General features: G+C 44.9%; 2 protein-coding genes across 2 annotated transcripts; one reads left to right on the top strand and one right to left on the bottom strand.

Moving 5' to 3' along the window:
• Positions 1–449: 449 nt before the first annotated feature.
• SEC61B (SEC61 translocon subunit beta) lies at positions 450–8,775 on the bottom strand. Its single transcript, XM_032418719.1, has 4 exons — positions 8,668–8,775; positions 8,365–8,462; positions 5,688–5,789; positions 450–2,398 (listed from the first exon to the last, which is right to left on the bottom strand). Exons 1-4 carry the CDS (start codon positions 8,668–8,670, stop codon positions 2,311–2,313), a joined length of 291 nt encoding a protein of 96 aa, XP_032274610.1. The 5' UTR covers positions 8,671–8,775; the 3' UTR covers positions 450–2,310.
• Positions 8,776–8,848: 73 nt separating this feature from the next.
• On the top strand, positions 8,849–13,799 carry ALG2 (ALG2 alpha-1,3/1,6-mannosyltransferase). Its single transcript, XM_032418718.1, has 2 exons — positions 8,849–9,472; positions 11,856–13,799. Exons 1-2 carry the CDS (start codon positions 9,089–9,091, stop codon positions 12,756–12,758), a joined length of 1,287 nt encoding a protein of 428 aa, XP_032274609.1. The 5' UTR covers positions 8,849–9,088; the 3' UTR covers positions 12,759–13,799.
• The last annotated feature ends 1,178 nt before the right edge of the window (positions 13,800–14,977 follow it).

Genomic DNA, 14,977 nt, shown 5'->3' with positions numbered 1-14,977 from the left:
TATGATTCCACTCCTGTGAGGTACTGAGTCAAATTCAGAGACAGAACGTTGAACAGTGGTTGCCAGGGGCTGAGGGGAGAGGGAAAGGAGAGGGGAGTTTTTCTTTGGTGGGCTTAGAATTTCGGTTTTGCAAGATGAAAGAGTTCTGGCGAGGGCTGCTGGTGATGGTTGCACAACAGGCCACGTGCTCAATACCCCTGACCTACACACTTAAAAATGGCTAAGATTGGGTGCCTGGGTGGCTCAGTTGGTTAAGCTACTGCCTTCGGCTCAGGTCATGATCCTGGAGTCCCTGGATCCAGTCCCACATCAGGCTCCCTGCTCGGCGGGGAGTCTGCTTCTCCCTCTGACCCTCCCCCCTCTCATGCGCACTCTCTCCCTCATTCTCTCAAATAAATAAAATCTTTAAAAAAAAAAAGTGGCTAAGATGGTACATTTTATGGTAATGTCTGTTTTACCCCAGTTCTTAAAACTGAAAAAGAAAAGAGAAAGGAACAGCTTGAACACTGAGATTCTCAGCTACAGTATTAGCATTGTATCATCGGGGCCAAAAGCAGCTACGGAACATAATAGATGTTGTACATTTTTATGCCCAACCACCAAATTCCTTTCTGCTGAATGAAGCATCTCCCTGCTCTGCCACAGAAAACTAGCATTTTCTCATAAATCGCTAGCTCCAAAAACTCCATGACTTTCGGCCATAGTCCACTGGAGACCACTGCGAGGCAGATGGGGCTAACAGGTGGCATCTTGCAGTGAAGAGAACATAGCCCCAAGACCAAATAGCTCGTCCAAGTGGCTTCAGCATCTCCCTCAGAGAAAAACACATCCCTCTGGACAGAGGAACAGATTTCGTTTGCAAATTAAATACCTAACTTTTAGCTGCTACTGGAACCATCAACCTGAATATCAGAAAGAAAAAAAAAAATCCCATTAAATCTTTAATTTCTTCCAAGTGAAACTTTTTCCCCTGAATTTCAAAATGAAGACAGCTGCTGCATTTTCATGCGATGAGCAGCGCCCAGGATCCAAGGGAACCAGTTTTTCCGTCATTTTTTCCCCAATAATCTGCCACTTGGTTGGATTTACAAGAGCATGTTCACCCATATACTGCATTAGGCATTAGGCAATCTGTTTAAAAGACACATACTTTTCATCATTTAAACCTGGTTCCCCAGACCTAAAATTACTTTGCAGCCAAGACTCAAGAAACACACTTACGAAGCTGCTTAACTCTACGAAGTTTTCCTTAAATAGACTTGAGAAAAAGGGTTTTAAAATTATCTATTTTTTAACTAATACACCTCTTCATTTTGTGATTCTGCTCAACAACTAGGGCATTTCATATGGAACTCTGAGTCTTTAGAAATCCTGGCTTAGAGTCCTGGGCTCCTGGAGTATGTGCTCTGAGCTCCTCCGGGTGTTTCCTAGGGTCGACGAGAAACTGAATGCTTATACCCAGAAAGGCAACGTAAGCTAAGTGAAACTTCAAAGTTTTTTATTTTGGGTTGGAATTATATCAACTCAGTTTAGAAATGCTGGTATCTCACTCTGATTATTAAGGTCCCTTAATTATTGTCCCTGATTATTACAAATTAAAATTTTCAAAATGAAAACAAAATTTTATTTGATAAATCCAATTTACTAAATAAATTCTTTCAAAAGAGTTTTAGCAACTAGTGAGAAATCAATGGAAATCTCTGGTCTACACTCACAGAATTAAGAACTGAGAGAGACAAGAGGCAAAAATATTATCTACAGTTTCAGAGACAAAGAACAGAATGAACAAACATTTTATCCAAGATATCTAGGTTAGGATCCCTATGTCTCTTTCCCTGGGTAGCAGCTGCCTCTGAGCACAGATCTTCCTGACGGAGTCACAGGCACACTCATTAATAATCACGGAACACACAACATAACAATCATCAGGGCAGAAATACCTGGAAGAAAACAAGCCACAGCCAATTATGGTATCTTGGATTTGAGCGACTACCTGGTCACATAAGAAACTGTTAATCCGACAAAGAAGACAACCTCCCCCTAATGTTTTCTCCATACTCACTTGTAAAGGCAGAGAGACTAAGGGACCTAGTAGGCAAGGATCAGCAATGAGACTTGGTATAATGAATTAAAAAGTTTATTAGCCATAGAAAAAAATTGATTCCTTAAATCAATTCTTGTTAAGTTCCCTGTAAAACAATAAGCTTACAGAATATTTCTTTCTCACAAACAGAAAGTCACTATGCTTTTGGTCCAAGATATGTTTTTTTCCTTCTTCTTCAGATGACAGACAGATGGATGTAGCCGAATCTATGAACGAGTGTACTTGCCCCAAATGTGCAACATAAATACAGAAGCGATGAACAGAAGACTCATAACCAATACTGGAACAGGGCCACTGGAAGTAAGAAGAGAGGCATGCTTACTTTTAGTAATAATACATATTATAGCTGTAACACTGAAGATTGCCGAGGGGATAAAGCAGGGGGGAGTACCTAAGATTCACCCAAGAATACCATTTACAACATTTAATTATATTCCCCAAATTATTATTATGGATATATTGAGGGTGTGGGGACGGCACTGTGATTGCTTAGGAGGAATCCTTATCTTTTAGTAAAACGTATTAAAATATATATACAAATAAAATGATTTGATGTCTTGGAGACACTAGTCTAATTTCATATATTTGATATTTTCCATAATAAAAAATAATAAGAAAAATTTTCCAAACTCTTTAAGTGCAAATAACCCAATTACCAAACTATTATTTCAAATTAATATTTATTAAAGACAACCTTCATTGTCTAACTAGAATGCACTAGGCATACAAAGATACATATCACACTGTAAGTTACAAAGTGTTTTCACTTATCAACAAACTCCTGACCCAGAACAAACAAATATTAATCTCATTTTATAACAAGGAAAACTGAGGCTCCGAGACTACTACTTACCTAAGAACACACAGACAGAACAGAAAGGGGAGATGTGAACTCCAGTTTTCTGATTCGATACATACTGCTTGTCCCTCTCTCTTTTTTTTTAAAGATTTTTTTTTCTTTTTTTATGTTATGTTAATCACCATACATTACATCATTAGTTTTTGATGTAGTGTTCCATGATTCATTGTTTGCGTGTAACACCCAGAGCTCCATGCAGAACGTGCCCTCTTTAATACCCATCACCAGGCTAACCCATCCTCCCACCTCCCTCCCCTCTAGAACCCTCAGTTTGTTTCTCAGAGTCCATCGTCTCTCATGGTTCCTCTCCCCCTCCGATTTCCCCCCCTTCATTCTTCCCCTCCTGCTATCTCTTTTTTTTTTTTTTTAACATATATTGTATTATTTGTTTCAGAGGTACAGATCTGTGATTCAACAGTCTTGCACAATTCACAGTGCTCACCATAGCACATACCCTCCCCAATGTCTTTAAGATTTTTTTTTATGTATTTGAGAGACAGAGAGAGTGAACAAGCGGGGAGGACGGGCAGAAGGAGACGGAGAAGCAGATTCCCCACTGAGCAAGGTACTTGTCTCTCTCTTTTAAAGTTCCCATCTAGTTCCATGTAGGAGTTTATTAAAGGAAGGAAATAAGTTTTACTTATCAGCCCTTCCCTAAATCAAATGCTTCTCAAGTTGAGAATTAGTACATGGGCTTCTTAAAGGGAGAACCCCTTGATCTCACACAACCTGTGAATGCTGACTCTGATGAAATGTTATGGGCCCCTCCTTTGTGACTCTTCCTGCCAACACCGGTTTTGGAGAATTCAAGATGTCACTTCACTTCCCAGATACAAATGGGAAGTGGACAACGGAAAAGACCCCAGAAATCTTTACAGCGAGGGCAGCAGAGTAAGAGTCCACTAGTGGCCAACAGACGACACAGAGATCAAAGTCCTTGCTACACCAGTCTGTTCTTCCAAGATCTGTACAATTACGGGAGTAAACAAATTTAAAAGTACATGAAAGGAATCTTCCCCGAGTTACACTTAAGCACATCCCCTACTCTGGTGCGACATCAAAGCAACACGAGACACAGAGCATGAAGCTGAGAGCGCAGCTCCCAGAGAGCTGGAATTTGGGAATCAACTCTTGTCACCCAGGAGCTGTGACTGAGGCCCTGTCACTTACCTTCTCTGGGCCTCATTTTCCTCATCTGTAAAATGGGGATAATCCCAGTGCCCCTCCCATAGGGTTGCTGAGGTACTAAATAAGTTAATACGAACACAATGCAGGTTTATAGTAAGCTTCCAGGAGATGCTATTATCAGCCTGAAAAAAAAAAAAATTCTCAACTCCTAAGAAGAACCAGCAACAAGCTCCAAGATGTGGATCTGTGGATACAAATTCCCAACTGTGTCTTTTCATCAAAAACATCTGTCTCTTATTGATGATAAACTATGGTTTATGACACTTCAAGGAACAGGTTCTATCCTGGGAGGACTCAAGCAGTAAGGAGCAGCAAGCAAGCCTGGCTGTTCGACAGCACAAAGCCGAGAGCCAGTGCAGGCCAGACACCCCCCAGGAGAACAGGTCTGACCCCCTTCTTGAGAAGGGTATAAAGTAAGGCCCCTGGAGACCCTGAAGAGCAATGGGCTTCACAATTTCTCTCTGAAATACTCACAAAGATTACCTTGAAACAAAGACCAAAACGTTTTTCATGCCGCCAACTCACATACCCCAACGCCAGGAATGATTTCCTAAGCTCATCCTCGCCTTAACAAGTCTTCAAGAGAATAGTAAAAAATCACTCGATAAAACCAAATCTCAAGAATTCTAGGGCAGCCTTCGTCAACTACATTTGCGATCCAAGTCAAGCTACGAGTTAATTTAATTAATCCAAATATATCTAATTTTGTCTCTTTCTACCAAACGATCAGTATGGAAAGAGCATGGGATTGAACAGTCAGAAGACACAGCTCCAGCCCCTGCTGGCCGCCTTCCACATGTAACTGCCTCTGTGAACAGAGGTGCTCCGCGAACGGGAGTGCGTCATTATTCCAATTCCTTAGCCACCGGGTTTAAGCAGGGTAAGCAGGGGTGTTCTGGAGCCTCACACGAAGAGACCTGTGGGACCAGCTCTGCCACACGGTACCAGAAACCATGGAAAGTAAGGCGAGCAAGGCCTGGAAACCCTGGATGCCCATTTCCCAACCCTAATGAGCACTTCCTGACCGAAGAACTTAGACAGTGGTTATGTTCACCCTCCAGGGTCACCCACCACCCACCAAAGGCAAAGGGGGCCAAAGAACTTTTGGTAACACAGCCTAATACAGACACTCCCATTAGGCTGTAATAATATCAGCTTGTGCCTCCAAGAGAGCTTTGAAAAATCACCCAACCCCAATACAAGTGGTTACTCCTCTTTCTCAGTGTGGGATAAGAACACCAAATGAAGAGCAAGTTCATCTAATTAAGCAGTTTTCCCTCCAGTTCTCTCTGTTCCCATCATTTATTCTGACACAGCTACATGAAGATTTTTCCCTTGCTTTCCCTCAATCCATGGAGATGTTATTCTAGGCTCGAAACTAAATGGCTGATACACAGACAAACCAAACCAAGCCCACCTGGCACGAATGAAGCTGTCGTGTACCGTACATCTCATCAGGGCAAATGCCACTGGTGGAGGGACTGCACTGCCCCACGGTTGTGTGACACTCAACAACGTCTGTTCCCCAACACTTACACCTTGAGCCCAGGGGAGTCTTCCGTGTAGAATCGCCACATGCCCCCCGTGCCTGCTGAGGTCGTGCGCCCCGCGCTCCTTGTTCCACAGCTCGCGTTTTTTCTGGAAGAAATATTACAAAAAGCTTTTTCTCGGAAGCCCCTTACCATAGCATTATAACATATGCTACCACTACGCTGTTAATGAACCAAAAATAAAAACAAAACAAACCCCCCCCCCTCAGAAAAACACTTTCTTTGCCAGATCACCCAAATTCTTGCTTTTACTCCACTGATCGTGATAACCACTAAGGACTGAGTACCTGCCATATGCTAATGAATACAACCACCCCAGAAAGTAGTCACCATTTCCAATGTATAAATGAAGAAAATGGGCTCATAAAAGGTTAAGTAAAGTGCCTAGGACCACAGAGCCAGCAGGCAGCCAAGCTCGGCAGTGAACCCAGTTGACTCTGGAGCCCATCCACTTGCCCATGTATATGGGCGTCTCATTTGAACAATGAATTTCAGTTTCTCTTCACATGTATTTTTGTGAAGTCAAGTAACAAACCCTTGCTTAAAAAGCCCTGAATCCATATAATTGATTTTAAAATGACTACTTCAAAATGTTTTTCAGTTTCTGTATATACTACAAAAGAGACAAAAACAATTAAGCTCTCATTGTAATCCAGGTCCTAAAATGGAGTATACATTTTATAAAAAATTATTTTGTGATCTGTTTTCACTATTTTGATATACTGGCCATAGATCTTGGGCAGAGGTAGGATGACATGTCCCTCACAGGGGCTCCAGGTCTGTGAGATGAGCAGCCCAGGCACCCGGAAGTAGCCCGACAGTACTTGTGCCATCCACCAGGGCACGCAGGGAGAAACTAGAAGTGAAAACCCTATTGCCACCTTCTCTTCCCACTGCCCTTCCAACTCTGGTCCTAATCCTCACCTCCCCCTGCCGTGGCCTTTACCCCAAACTCTAGTGCAGACACATTGATTACTGGCTACATAGTGGCCCGGGAACTCCTAAGTCCATACATACGGCTGTTTCTATGAGATAACTGATAGCAAATAGTAAACGTAATTGTACAGGGATTTACACAGCAATTCATACACTTAGAAGAGCCCTCACACACAAGGATATACATATTTAAGCTGTGAGGTAGGTACCTGAAATTTTCATCCTTGTTCATAAAAAGGAACTTGAGCTAGATGGTAAACCCAGTGTGGACATGGTAAGTCATCAGCTGAGCCAGGACTAGGACCCATGCACTTTCCACTATTCCCACAGCCTCCCAACTGCAGTGCTTGGTCTCAAAGTCCCCTAGAATTACAGGAGCCCCAAAGAAATCAGTCTAGGCTCTTTAAGATTTCTTACACCTACTGGCACATGGGGCAATGCAGAGGATTTGATGATCAGGGCACCTGGAAATACCAAATGTACTCAAAATATCTCCCATTCCTCCACTGGAAAGCCAGGTAGAAGTTAACAGAGCCCATTTAATCTCTTAAATTTCTATTAGGGGTCTATTTTACCATTTCTTTCTGGCCACAGTGTAACTGCCTCCCTCTTCCTATACCCTATAGTTCCTTCAAAAATCCCGAGACTACAGAGTGGCTTGATTCCTTCATTTATTCTGTCAGGTCTTATAGTAGGATACAGATGTTGGGCCATTTCTGTCAAAATCTAACGAAGGAGATAAATATGGAAACATGAATGCTACTATAACCCCATGAACAAAATGCTGTGGGAGCCAAAGAGAAGACTCACAGCTACTGCTGCTTTCTAAGTCAGGGAAGGCCTCAAGAACCCCTGAGCTCAGTCTTGCAGAATAAACAGAAGTGGGGGGAGGGGTCGTCTAGTGAGTTCAACAGTAATAAGCTCTCTGTTGCTGGATCACCAGAGAGGAGGAGAGGCAGCTGGGCTGAAATAACACCAAGACCATCGGTATCCACCCCTCTTCTTCTTCTTCTTCTTTTTTTTAAAGTTCAGCAACAAGAAATTGAGATAGAAACTAAGAAGATGTGTGACAGAATCAGAGGGGAGGGCAGGTTGGAGTGGAAATGACCTGGAGAGAAGACTTAGGTAGGAAATGCAAATGTCTAGATGAGAGAAGCTGGGGTAAACTGGAACGGTGGACATGAAAACGGAAACAACTGATGAGAAGCTTTTTATGTGCCATTCGGTCTTGCAAATGACTAAAGAGAGACAGAGCATAAGAAAATCCACGACCACCCTTAAATTTTCACCTTGGGGAAATGAATACACAGTCATAGTGCCGGAGGGAAGTAAGGGAGATAAAACTGGGGCAGAAGCTAGGATGAAAGGAGACTGAGTTTTGCATCGGACAAGTCATCTTGGACTCAGTGTGAGGGGACCTGCAGATCAAAATGTGACTGCAAAGCTTAGGTCCAGACACACCTGTTTAATGACATCAGTTTTCTCAAAGTTGTCTCTGATCCCACTCCAGTTTGTTAACTTTCCTTTTTCAAGAGAGGTGCCCCAAACTGCGCAATTCGAAGAAAACGTTGCCTCCCTCTCGAGACACCCAAGACCTACGGCCACGTCGCCTGAGGTTCAGTTTGCCCTTGTGACTCTTTTTATCCCAGGGTCTCCTTCTCCGGACCAGCGAATTCTTGGGCACCATCTCTCCAAGCGCACAGCCAGAGGGTCGCGGGGGTCCTTACCTCTGCCGGACCGTGGATCCAGCCGCCCGCGCGGCCACTGCTTTGCTGGGGGAGCGCCCCGACGAGCCCACATTAGTGCCACTGGGGGTCGGACCAGGCTAGAGAGAGAGACAAGTGGACAGGCGAGTGAGCGCCCCCGGCAAGCCCCCAGGCCCCAGGCCCCAGGCCCTGACGGCCCAGACCAGCACCTGCAGTGGAGCCTGGGGAAAGCAAGACAGCCACAAGAGGAGGGCCAGGCGGAAGGCCAGTGTCAGGGCCAAGAGGAGAGGCGGGACCAAGAAGGGAAGGCTGGGGCCGCCGTACCATGCTGAGGACTGGAAGGCGCTGGAAGCTGAAACTGACGGCCAAGAAGCAGACGGCGGAGTCCTCAAAGGACCGGCGGCTGGAGAGGCTGGCTCAGGCCCCGCCCCCAGGCCCCTGCAGGGTCCTCGCCGGCTCCAGGGACGCCTGAGTTGTCCCACCATATGCCTGTACAAATGTTGTTACAGGCGATTTGGTCAGCCGCTGTGTGGGAAGTACAGACCTTCCGCCTCCTTTCTTTGAATCGCAGCGTCCTTCATAGAGTCCGATCCCTACCAAAGGGAGGCTATAGCTACGGTCAGACGGGAAATTTCTTCTGGCAGACACTGGGCGCCTGAAGATTTGCGCTGATGTGGCCTAACTGACGCAAGCGCCGCGAGGCGTGGTCGGCCCCGCAGAGGCCCGCTGGGAGCCGGGAAGGAGCATGCGCGGAAGCCCGGTAGGGCGCGGGCCGCTGACCATGGCGAAGAAACGGGGCCAAGACGAAGACCCTGGTCCCAACCCGTCGGTGCTGTTCCTGCACCCGGACCTGGGCGTGGGCGGCGCCGAGCGGCTGGTGCTGGACGCGGCATTGGCGCTGCAGGCGCGCGGATGTAGCGTCAAGATCTGGACGGCGCACTACGATCCCGGCCACAGCTTCGCGGACAGCCGCGAGCTGCAGGTGCGCTGCGCCGGGGACTGGCTCCCGCGCAGCCTGGGCTGGGGCGGCCGCGGCGCCGCGGTCTGCGCCTACGTGCGCATGATCTTCCTGGCGCTCTACGTGCTGTTCCTCGGGGACGAGGAGTTCGACGTGGTCGTGTGCGACCAGGTGAGGCGGCCGCGAGTGCGGCCACGCCCGACCCTCGCCTCGCCTCCTTTTCCCGCTAGGGAGGGCGCACTGCATGGCCTCTGGTGAGCTCTCCCGGCCTGCGGTTCGGAGAGATCGGAACTGATCTGGAGAGAAGAGAGCTGGGAGTGAGACTGGTTCTCGAACTTTAGTGTGGACACATTAAAGTTGCACGGTGTTACACGGCCCCACCCTCAGAAGCTTTCATCCTGGAGTCCTGAGGTGGGGCCCAGAAATCTGCATTTTCGCTGGATCTTCGGGCAGTTCTGAAGTAGATGGGTCTTGGGGCTGCTCTGAGAAACGCAAGCATTAGAAGTCAACCCTAAGTCACCTTTTCCTTCTGAGTAACTTGTAGGTCTTCCCCTCTTTGCATTAATTATGTTGACTCTACTTCCAGGCCACATGCATCCCACTGTCTTAGTTTTTGCAGACAGGCCACTTCGTTCGTCCGCGGTGTCGTGTTAAAAACACCGAGTGAAACATGTCATGCCCTGTTAAAGCTTAACATGGCTCCCTGTTAGTCTTGGGAGAAGTCAGAGTTCTTTACCTCAGTAAATAATATCCACCTGCATCTGGGCTCTAGCTGTTTTGGACTCTACGCTTTTTCTTCCCCAAAAGTAATTTATTTTAAAAAGTAACATTTACTCAACAAAAATTCAAATAGTATAAAAGAGTGTAATGTAAAGTCCCATCCCAGTTCCACTCCCTAAAGATAGCCACTGTTAGCAGTTTCTCCTGTATCCTTCCAGAAGTTGCTTGTAGCTACACTAGCATATGCGTCTGTTCTCAGATGCATCTTATTTGTAATGATGAGGACTGTGACACACTTACTATTTGATAACTTGCTCTTTTTTCCACCAGAATTCCTGTTTGGGACATCCTTATATATCAATATTAGAGATTCACTTCATGGGTCTTGATGATTGCTGGAAAATCTGCTTTTGTTTAAAAGTACCATAATTTATACATTCTCCTGTTAAAGGACACTCATTGTGACCAGTTTTTTGCAAATAGTATTGTAATGGACATCCCCGTACCCTTTTTCTACTTCTGTCAGCATGTCCTTTGAGTAAATTCCTAGAAATCATACCCGAGAGTTTAAATGTCAATAGCTATTGCCAGATTTGCCTTTCAAAGAGGTTGTGTCATTTTGCTCTCCCACAGGGTATGATAGATCCTGTTAATTCCATGCTCTTGTGCACAATGGATGCTATAAACCGTCTTAATCTTTGCCAAACCGATCGGTGGAAATGGTTTCACGTTTGTATTTGTGTGCTTCTTTATTATTCCTGAGTTAGTTTGATCCTCTTTGCTTGTACAGAGGCTGTTTCTTTTTAAGAAATGTGGACATTTCCAAACATCCTGCATTTGTAGCTAGTCGTTAAGTATGAGGCTATGAGGCGGCTGAGACTAGTGAATAGAAAAAAACTTGAGCTTGGAAATAGGAGACCTGAGTTTTGTTCCAGATCTGCTACTTTCTAACTAAGAAGCTTCTGATAAATCTGGCAGGATTCTTCAAGTGGTAAGTGAGCTAGAGATTAAGTAATTTGTAAAGATGACCCAACAGGAACGTCTCTAGTAATGCCAGCATGTAGTTCATGCTTAGTAACAATTATGGCTAACATTTATTGAGCGCATGCTGTGTGCTAAATTCTGAAGCATTTTACACATACTGGTACGTTTAATAATCACAAAACAGTCCAGGAGTTTTTTGAACCACAGTTGTCACCATGTTACAGAAGAGAAAACGGAGGCACAGAGGGAGGTGAGATTACGTGCTCATGGTCACACAGCCCGCAGTCTTCATTCCAGAGCCTGCACTGCAGTTCCTTAGCAGGAGAAACATGCTAGAGCTGCCCTGTCCAGTAGGGTAGCCTCTAGGCACCTCTGGCTATTAAGCCCTTGAAATGTGGCTAGTCTGAACAGAGATGCGGTGTAAGTGTAAATTACACATCTGATTTTAAAGATTTAATGTAGAAAAGTAGAATGTAAAGTGTCTCATTAACTTTTTTGATACTGATTACATTTTGAAATGATAATATTTTAGATAAATATTTTTTAAATTTCACCCTTAAAAAATGTTGTCATGTGTTTACTAGATTTTTATTTCCATTGGACCATGCTGTTCTAGAGGAAACCATTGGACTTGCCGCTTTAAATATTTAGCACCCAGCCCACAGATGTGTACAAGCCTTCCGTACACCAGGCACTGTATTGGGTGAGAGTCCAGGGGAACACAAAGCAGAATCAGGCGTTGCCCGTGACGAGCCCACAGAGCGGCAGGCAGGGTGGGTGGGCATGCTTTTGACTTGGTTGAAGCTGAGTTGACCGGTCCGTATCTGCTGTTGATTTTTGCTTCGGCTAGGTGTCTGCCTGCATCCCCGTGCTCAAGCTGGCCAGACGGCCCAAGAAGATCCTGTTTTATTGTCACTTCCCAGATCTGCTGCTCACCAGGAGAGATTCTTTTCTGAAACGCTTGTACAGGGCCCCGATGGACTGGATAGAGGAATACACTACGGGCATGGCGGACTGCATCTTAGTCAACAGCCAGTTTACAGCTGCCGTTTTTAAGGAGACATTCAAGTCCCTGTCTCACATAGACCCCGATGTCCTCTACCCATCTCTGAATGTCACCAGCTTTGACTCTGCTGTTCCTGAAAACCTCGATGACCTCGTCCCCAAGGGGAAGAAATTCCTGTTCCTCTCCATCAACAGATACGAAAGGAAGAAAAACCTGACTTTGGCACTGGACGCCCTAGGAAAACTGCGTGGAAGGTTGACATCCCAGGATTGGGACAAGGTTCATCTAATCATGGCAGGTGGTTATGATGAAAGAGTCCTGGAGAATGTGGAACACTATCAGGAATTGAAGGAAATGGTCCAGCAGTCCGACCTTGGACAGTGTGTGACTTTCCTGCGCTCTTTCTCAGACACACAGAAAATCGCACTCCTCCAAGGCTGTACCTGTGTGCTTTACACACCGAGCAATGAACACTTTGGCATCGTCCCTTTGGAGGCCATGTACATGCAGTGCCCGGTCATTGCCGTGAATTCAGGTGGGCCCTTGGAGTCCGTCGTCCACGGCGTCACAGGGTTTCTGTGTGAGCCTGACCCAGTGCACTTCTCAGAAGCGATGGAAAAGTTCATCCACGAGCCTTCCTTAAAAGCCACAATGGGACTGGCTGGGAGAGCCAGGGTGAAGGAAAAGTTTTCCTCTGCAGCTTTTACAGAACAGCTCTACCAGTATGTCACCAAGCTGCTGGTATAATCCTACTTTTTAAAGGCCTGTATGCTGTATTCATTAGTATCATTTTTTGTAGATTGTAGCCTCACTTTTGAAACCGAAAAAGAAACCTAGAGTCCATTGCAGAAGCAATTAAAAGAAAAATAAACTTGAATCTTGAATCTGAGCCACTTTCCTATGCACAGCACCTTTCCATCTACTTTTTCAGAAAAATGAAATATCTTTTATGCTATAATTATTCCACGTCTTCATCAAAAAACTTCAGTTATATTTTCTCTAGGTTATAGTTGCTTTGCCTTACTTGGCATACTATAGTTGGAGTGTATCATCATTAAAGTCAATTAATTTGGGTTCAAAGCATAATGAGAACAGGGTCACCATAGTACCCAAAATCAATGCACCTAAGCGTTTACTATCCTCTGTTTGGAAATTTTTGTTAGTCATACCTTTGCCTGGATCCACAGCAAAAATGTTCTGTACTTTTTTACAAAGATGATTTATTATATTTTTGCACACTGAGATGGGACAATAAAATATGGTTATCATAGGAAAAGAAAGCATCCTAGATTCGGGCCTCTGTGATCTGTTTGGTATTGTTAGGACTGTGGATAGCCAAGCCTGAAGTCTGAAACTAGAGTAAACCAGGTGGTGAAGTAAGGGGACATCGTCACTCATGGGTGTGCCTCTTAGGTATGTTTGCTTTCTTCGTGTCATCTGAGTCATCGGCTTTGTTAATGTTGGTGTTTGGCTAAGTAAGCTCCTACTAGTGTAAGACACCATTGCTTTGTGTCCTTCAAGCCCTGCCTCAGATGCCATGGCTGTGGAGCTTTCCTTGACCCTCCTCTCTCCTCCTTCCTGCCAGCCTGCATGTGGTCTTCCTCTTCGTGGACCCTAGCCCTTTTGTGCCACCGACCAGTCTTACAGTTCCTTACTTACCTGTTGGCCTAAGTACAAATAAACATAAAGCACTTTTCAACATATCTCTACAGCTAAATTCTTTTTTTTTTTACCATTTTTTTTTATTCTAGCCCTACATGGGACTTGAACTCACGACCCCAAGATCAAGAGTCCCATGCTCTACCAACTGATGGAGTCAGGTGCCCCAAAAGCTAAATTCATTTTTTAAAAAAAGAGCAATGATCACTAGCCAAAGTCTCCACATTCATCAATTCTAAGAGTATAGACCTGAGAGCTTAACAGCCTGTGTGACCTTGGACAAATTACTTCATTTCTGTGCCTCAGCTTCAGCTGATATAATATTCTACATTCTTCATAGAGTAGTTATGGCAGATTACATAATATATGTAAAGTACTTAAAACAGTACTTGGCTCATGGTATGGGCTATATAAATGTTAGCTATTTTGTAATTTGGGGATATTGAAATACTGTAGAAATTCCGTGTGGGTTCACACTGCACTACTATTTTGTTCTTTGGGGTTTTTTTTAACAGAACGAAACTTCAGGTTGTAATATATCACATTAGTCTGTATCACAGAAGTATTTTATGAAACGAAATGACTACCGAAAAGGAGTTCTCTAAAACGAGAGTCAAATATATTGTCTTGTATGGAATGAAAAGTTGAGTTTGTTTTTCTTTGTCATCGTGAAAGCCTACAGTCCAATAAAGTAGGTCATCCCCATGTCGTGGGTTTTGTACTTTGTGGTTTGGTGCATGTGTTCCCCCAGGGAACTGTAGCCTTTGCAGAAAGGCCTGGTGGCTCTGAGCCCTGGGTTTAGGACAGACTCGGATCCGTAACTGGTGCCTACCCATTCAGAGCACTAAAACTTTTGCCTATTTGACCATTTTTATGCAGATCCTTCCAAAATGGACACCAGGGGCTCATGGGCCTTACATTTAACTTCCCTTCATTGTCTTAAGTCCCAGCAGGTGACACTAAGACCACAGATCTGGGGTGGGGGGTGGGAGAGGGCGGAATGCAGGACTCTACATGCCATGAGCTTCCAGCCTCTGATGGATTAACTCCTGGTTCCTAGACCTGGGATGGAGCTTTGCCCATAGGAGGTGTTCGCAGCTTCCAAAACTAAGCTGAAATGAGGGAGAACAGAAGCATGGCACACTGAAGTAAATTGTCTGGGACCCTATCAATAGTAATTCTTCTAGCAATTACTGTGTGCTGGGCATGATCCGACGTACACAGCAGACAAGTCATTTATCCTGAGTTCTATGAGGTGTAGGCATTTTCACCTTTATAGAGGGCTGTGGCTAAGCAGCTTGCCTGTG

This window comes from Phoca vitulina, unplaced genomic scaffold (assembly GCF_004348235.1).
Source record: "Phoca vitulina isolate PV1807 unplaced genomic scaffold, GSC_HSeal_1.0 scaffold21, whole genome shotgun sequence".
Taxonomy (NCBI): Eukaryota; Metazoa; Chordata; class Mammalia; order Carnivora; family Phocidae; genus Phoca; species Phoca vitulina.
Note: the sequence above shows the minus strand (reverse complement) of the source record. Positions and strands in the feature narration are given on the sequence as shown.

Coding starts and splice junctions, on each gene's coding strand:
- SEC61B (XM_032418719.1), bottom strand. Junction 5,790..8,364: donor GGATCCACGGTCCGGCAGAG/GTAAGGACCCCC, acceptor TATTTCTTCCAG/AAAAAACGCGAGCTGTGGAA. Junction 2,399..5,687: donor GACTCCCCTGGGCTCAAGGT/GTAAGTGTTGGG, acceptor TCTTACTTCCAG/TGGCCCTGTTCCAGTATTGG.
- ALG2 (XM_032418718.1), top strand. CDS start 9,089: ATGCGCGGAAGCCCGGTAGGGCGCGGGCCGCTGACCATGGCGAAGAAA. Junction 9,473..11,855: donor ACGTGGTCGTGTGCGACCAG/GTGAGGCGGCCG, acceptor TGCTTCGGCTAG/GTGTCTGCCTGCATCCCCGT.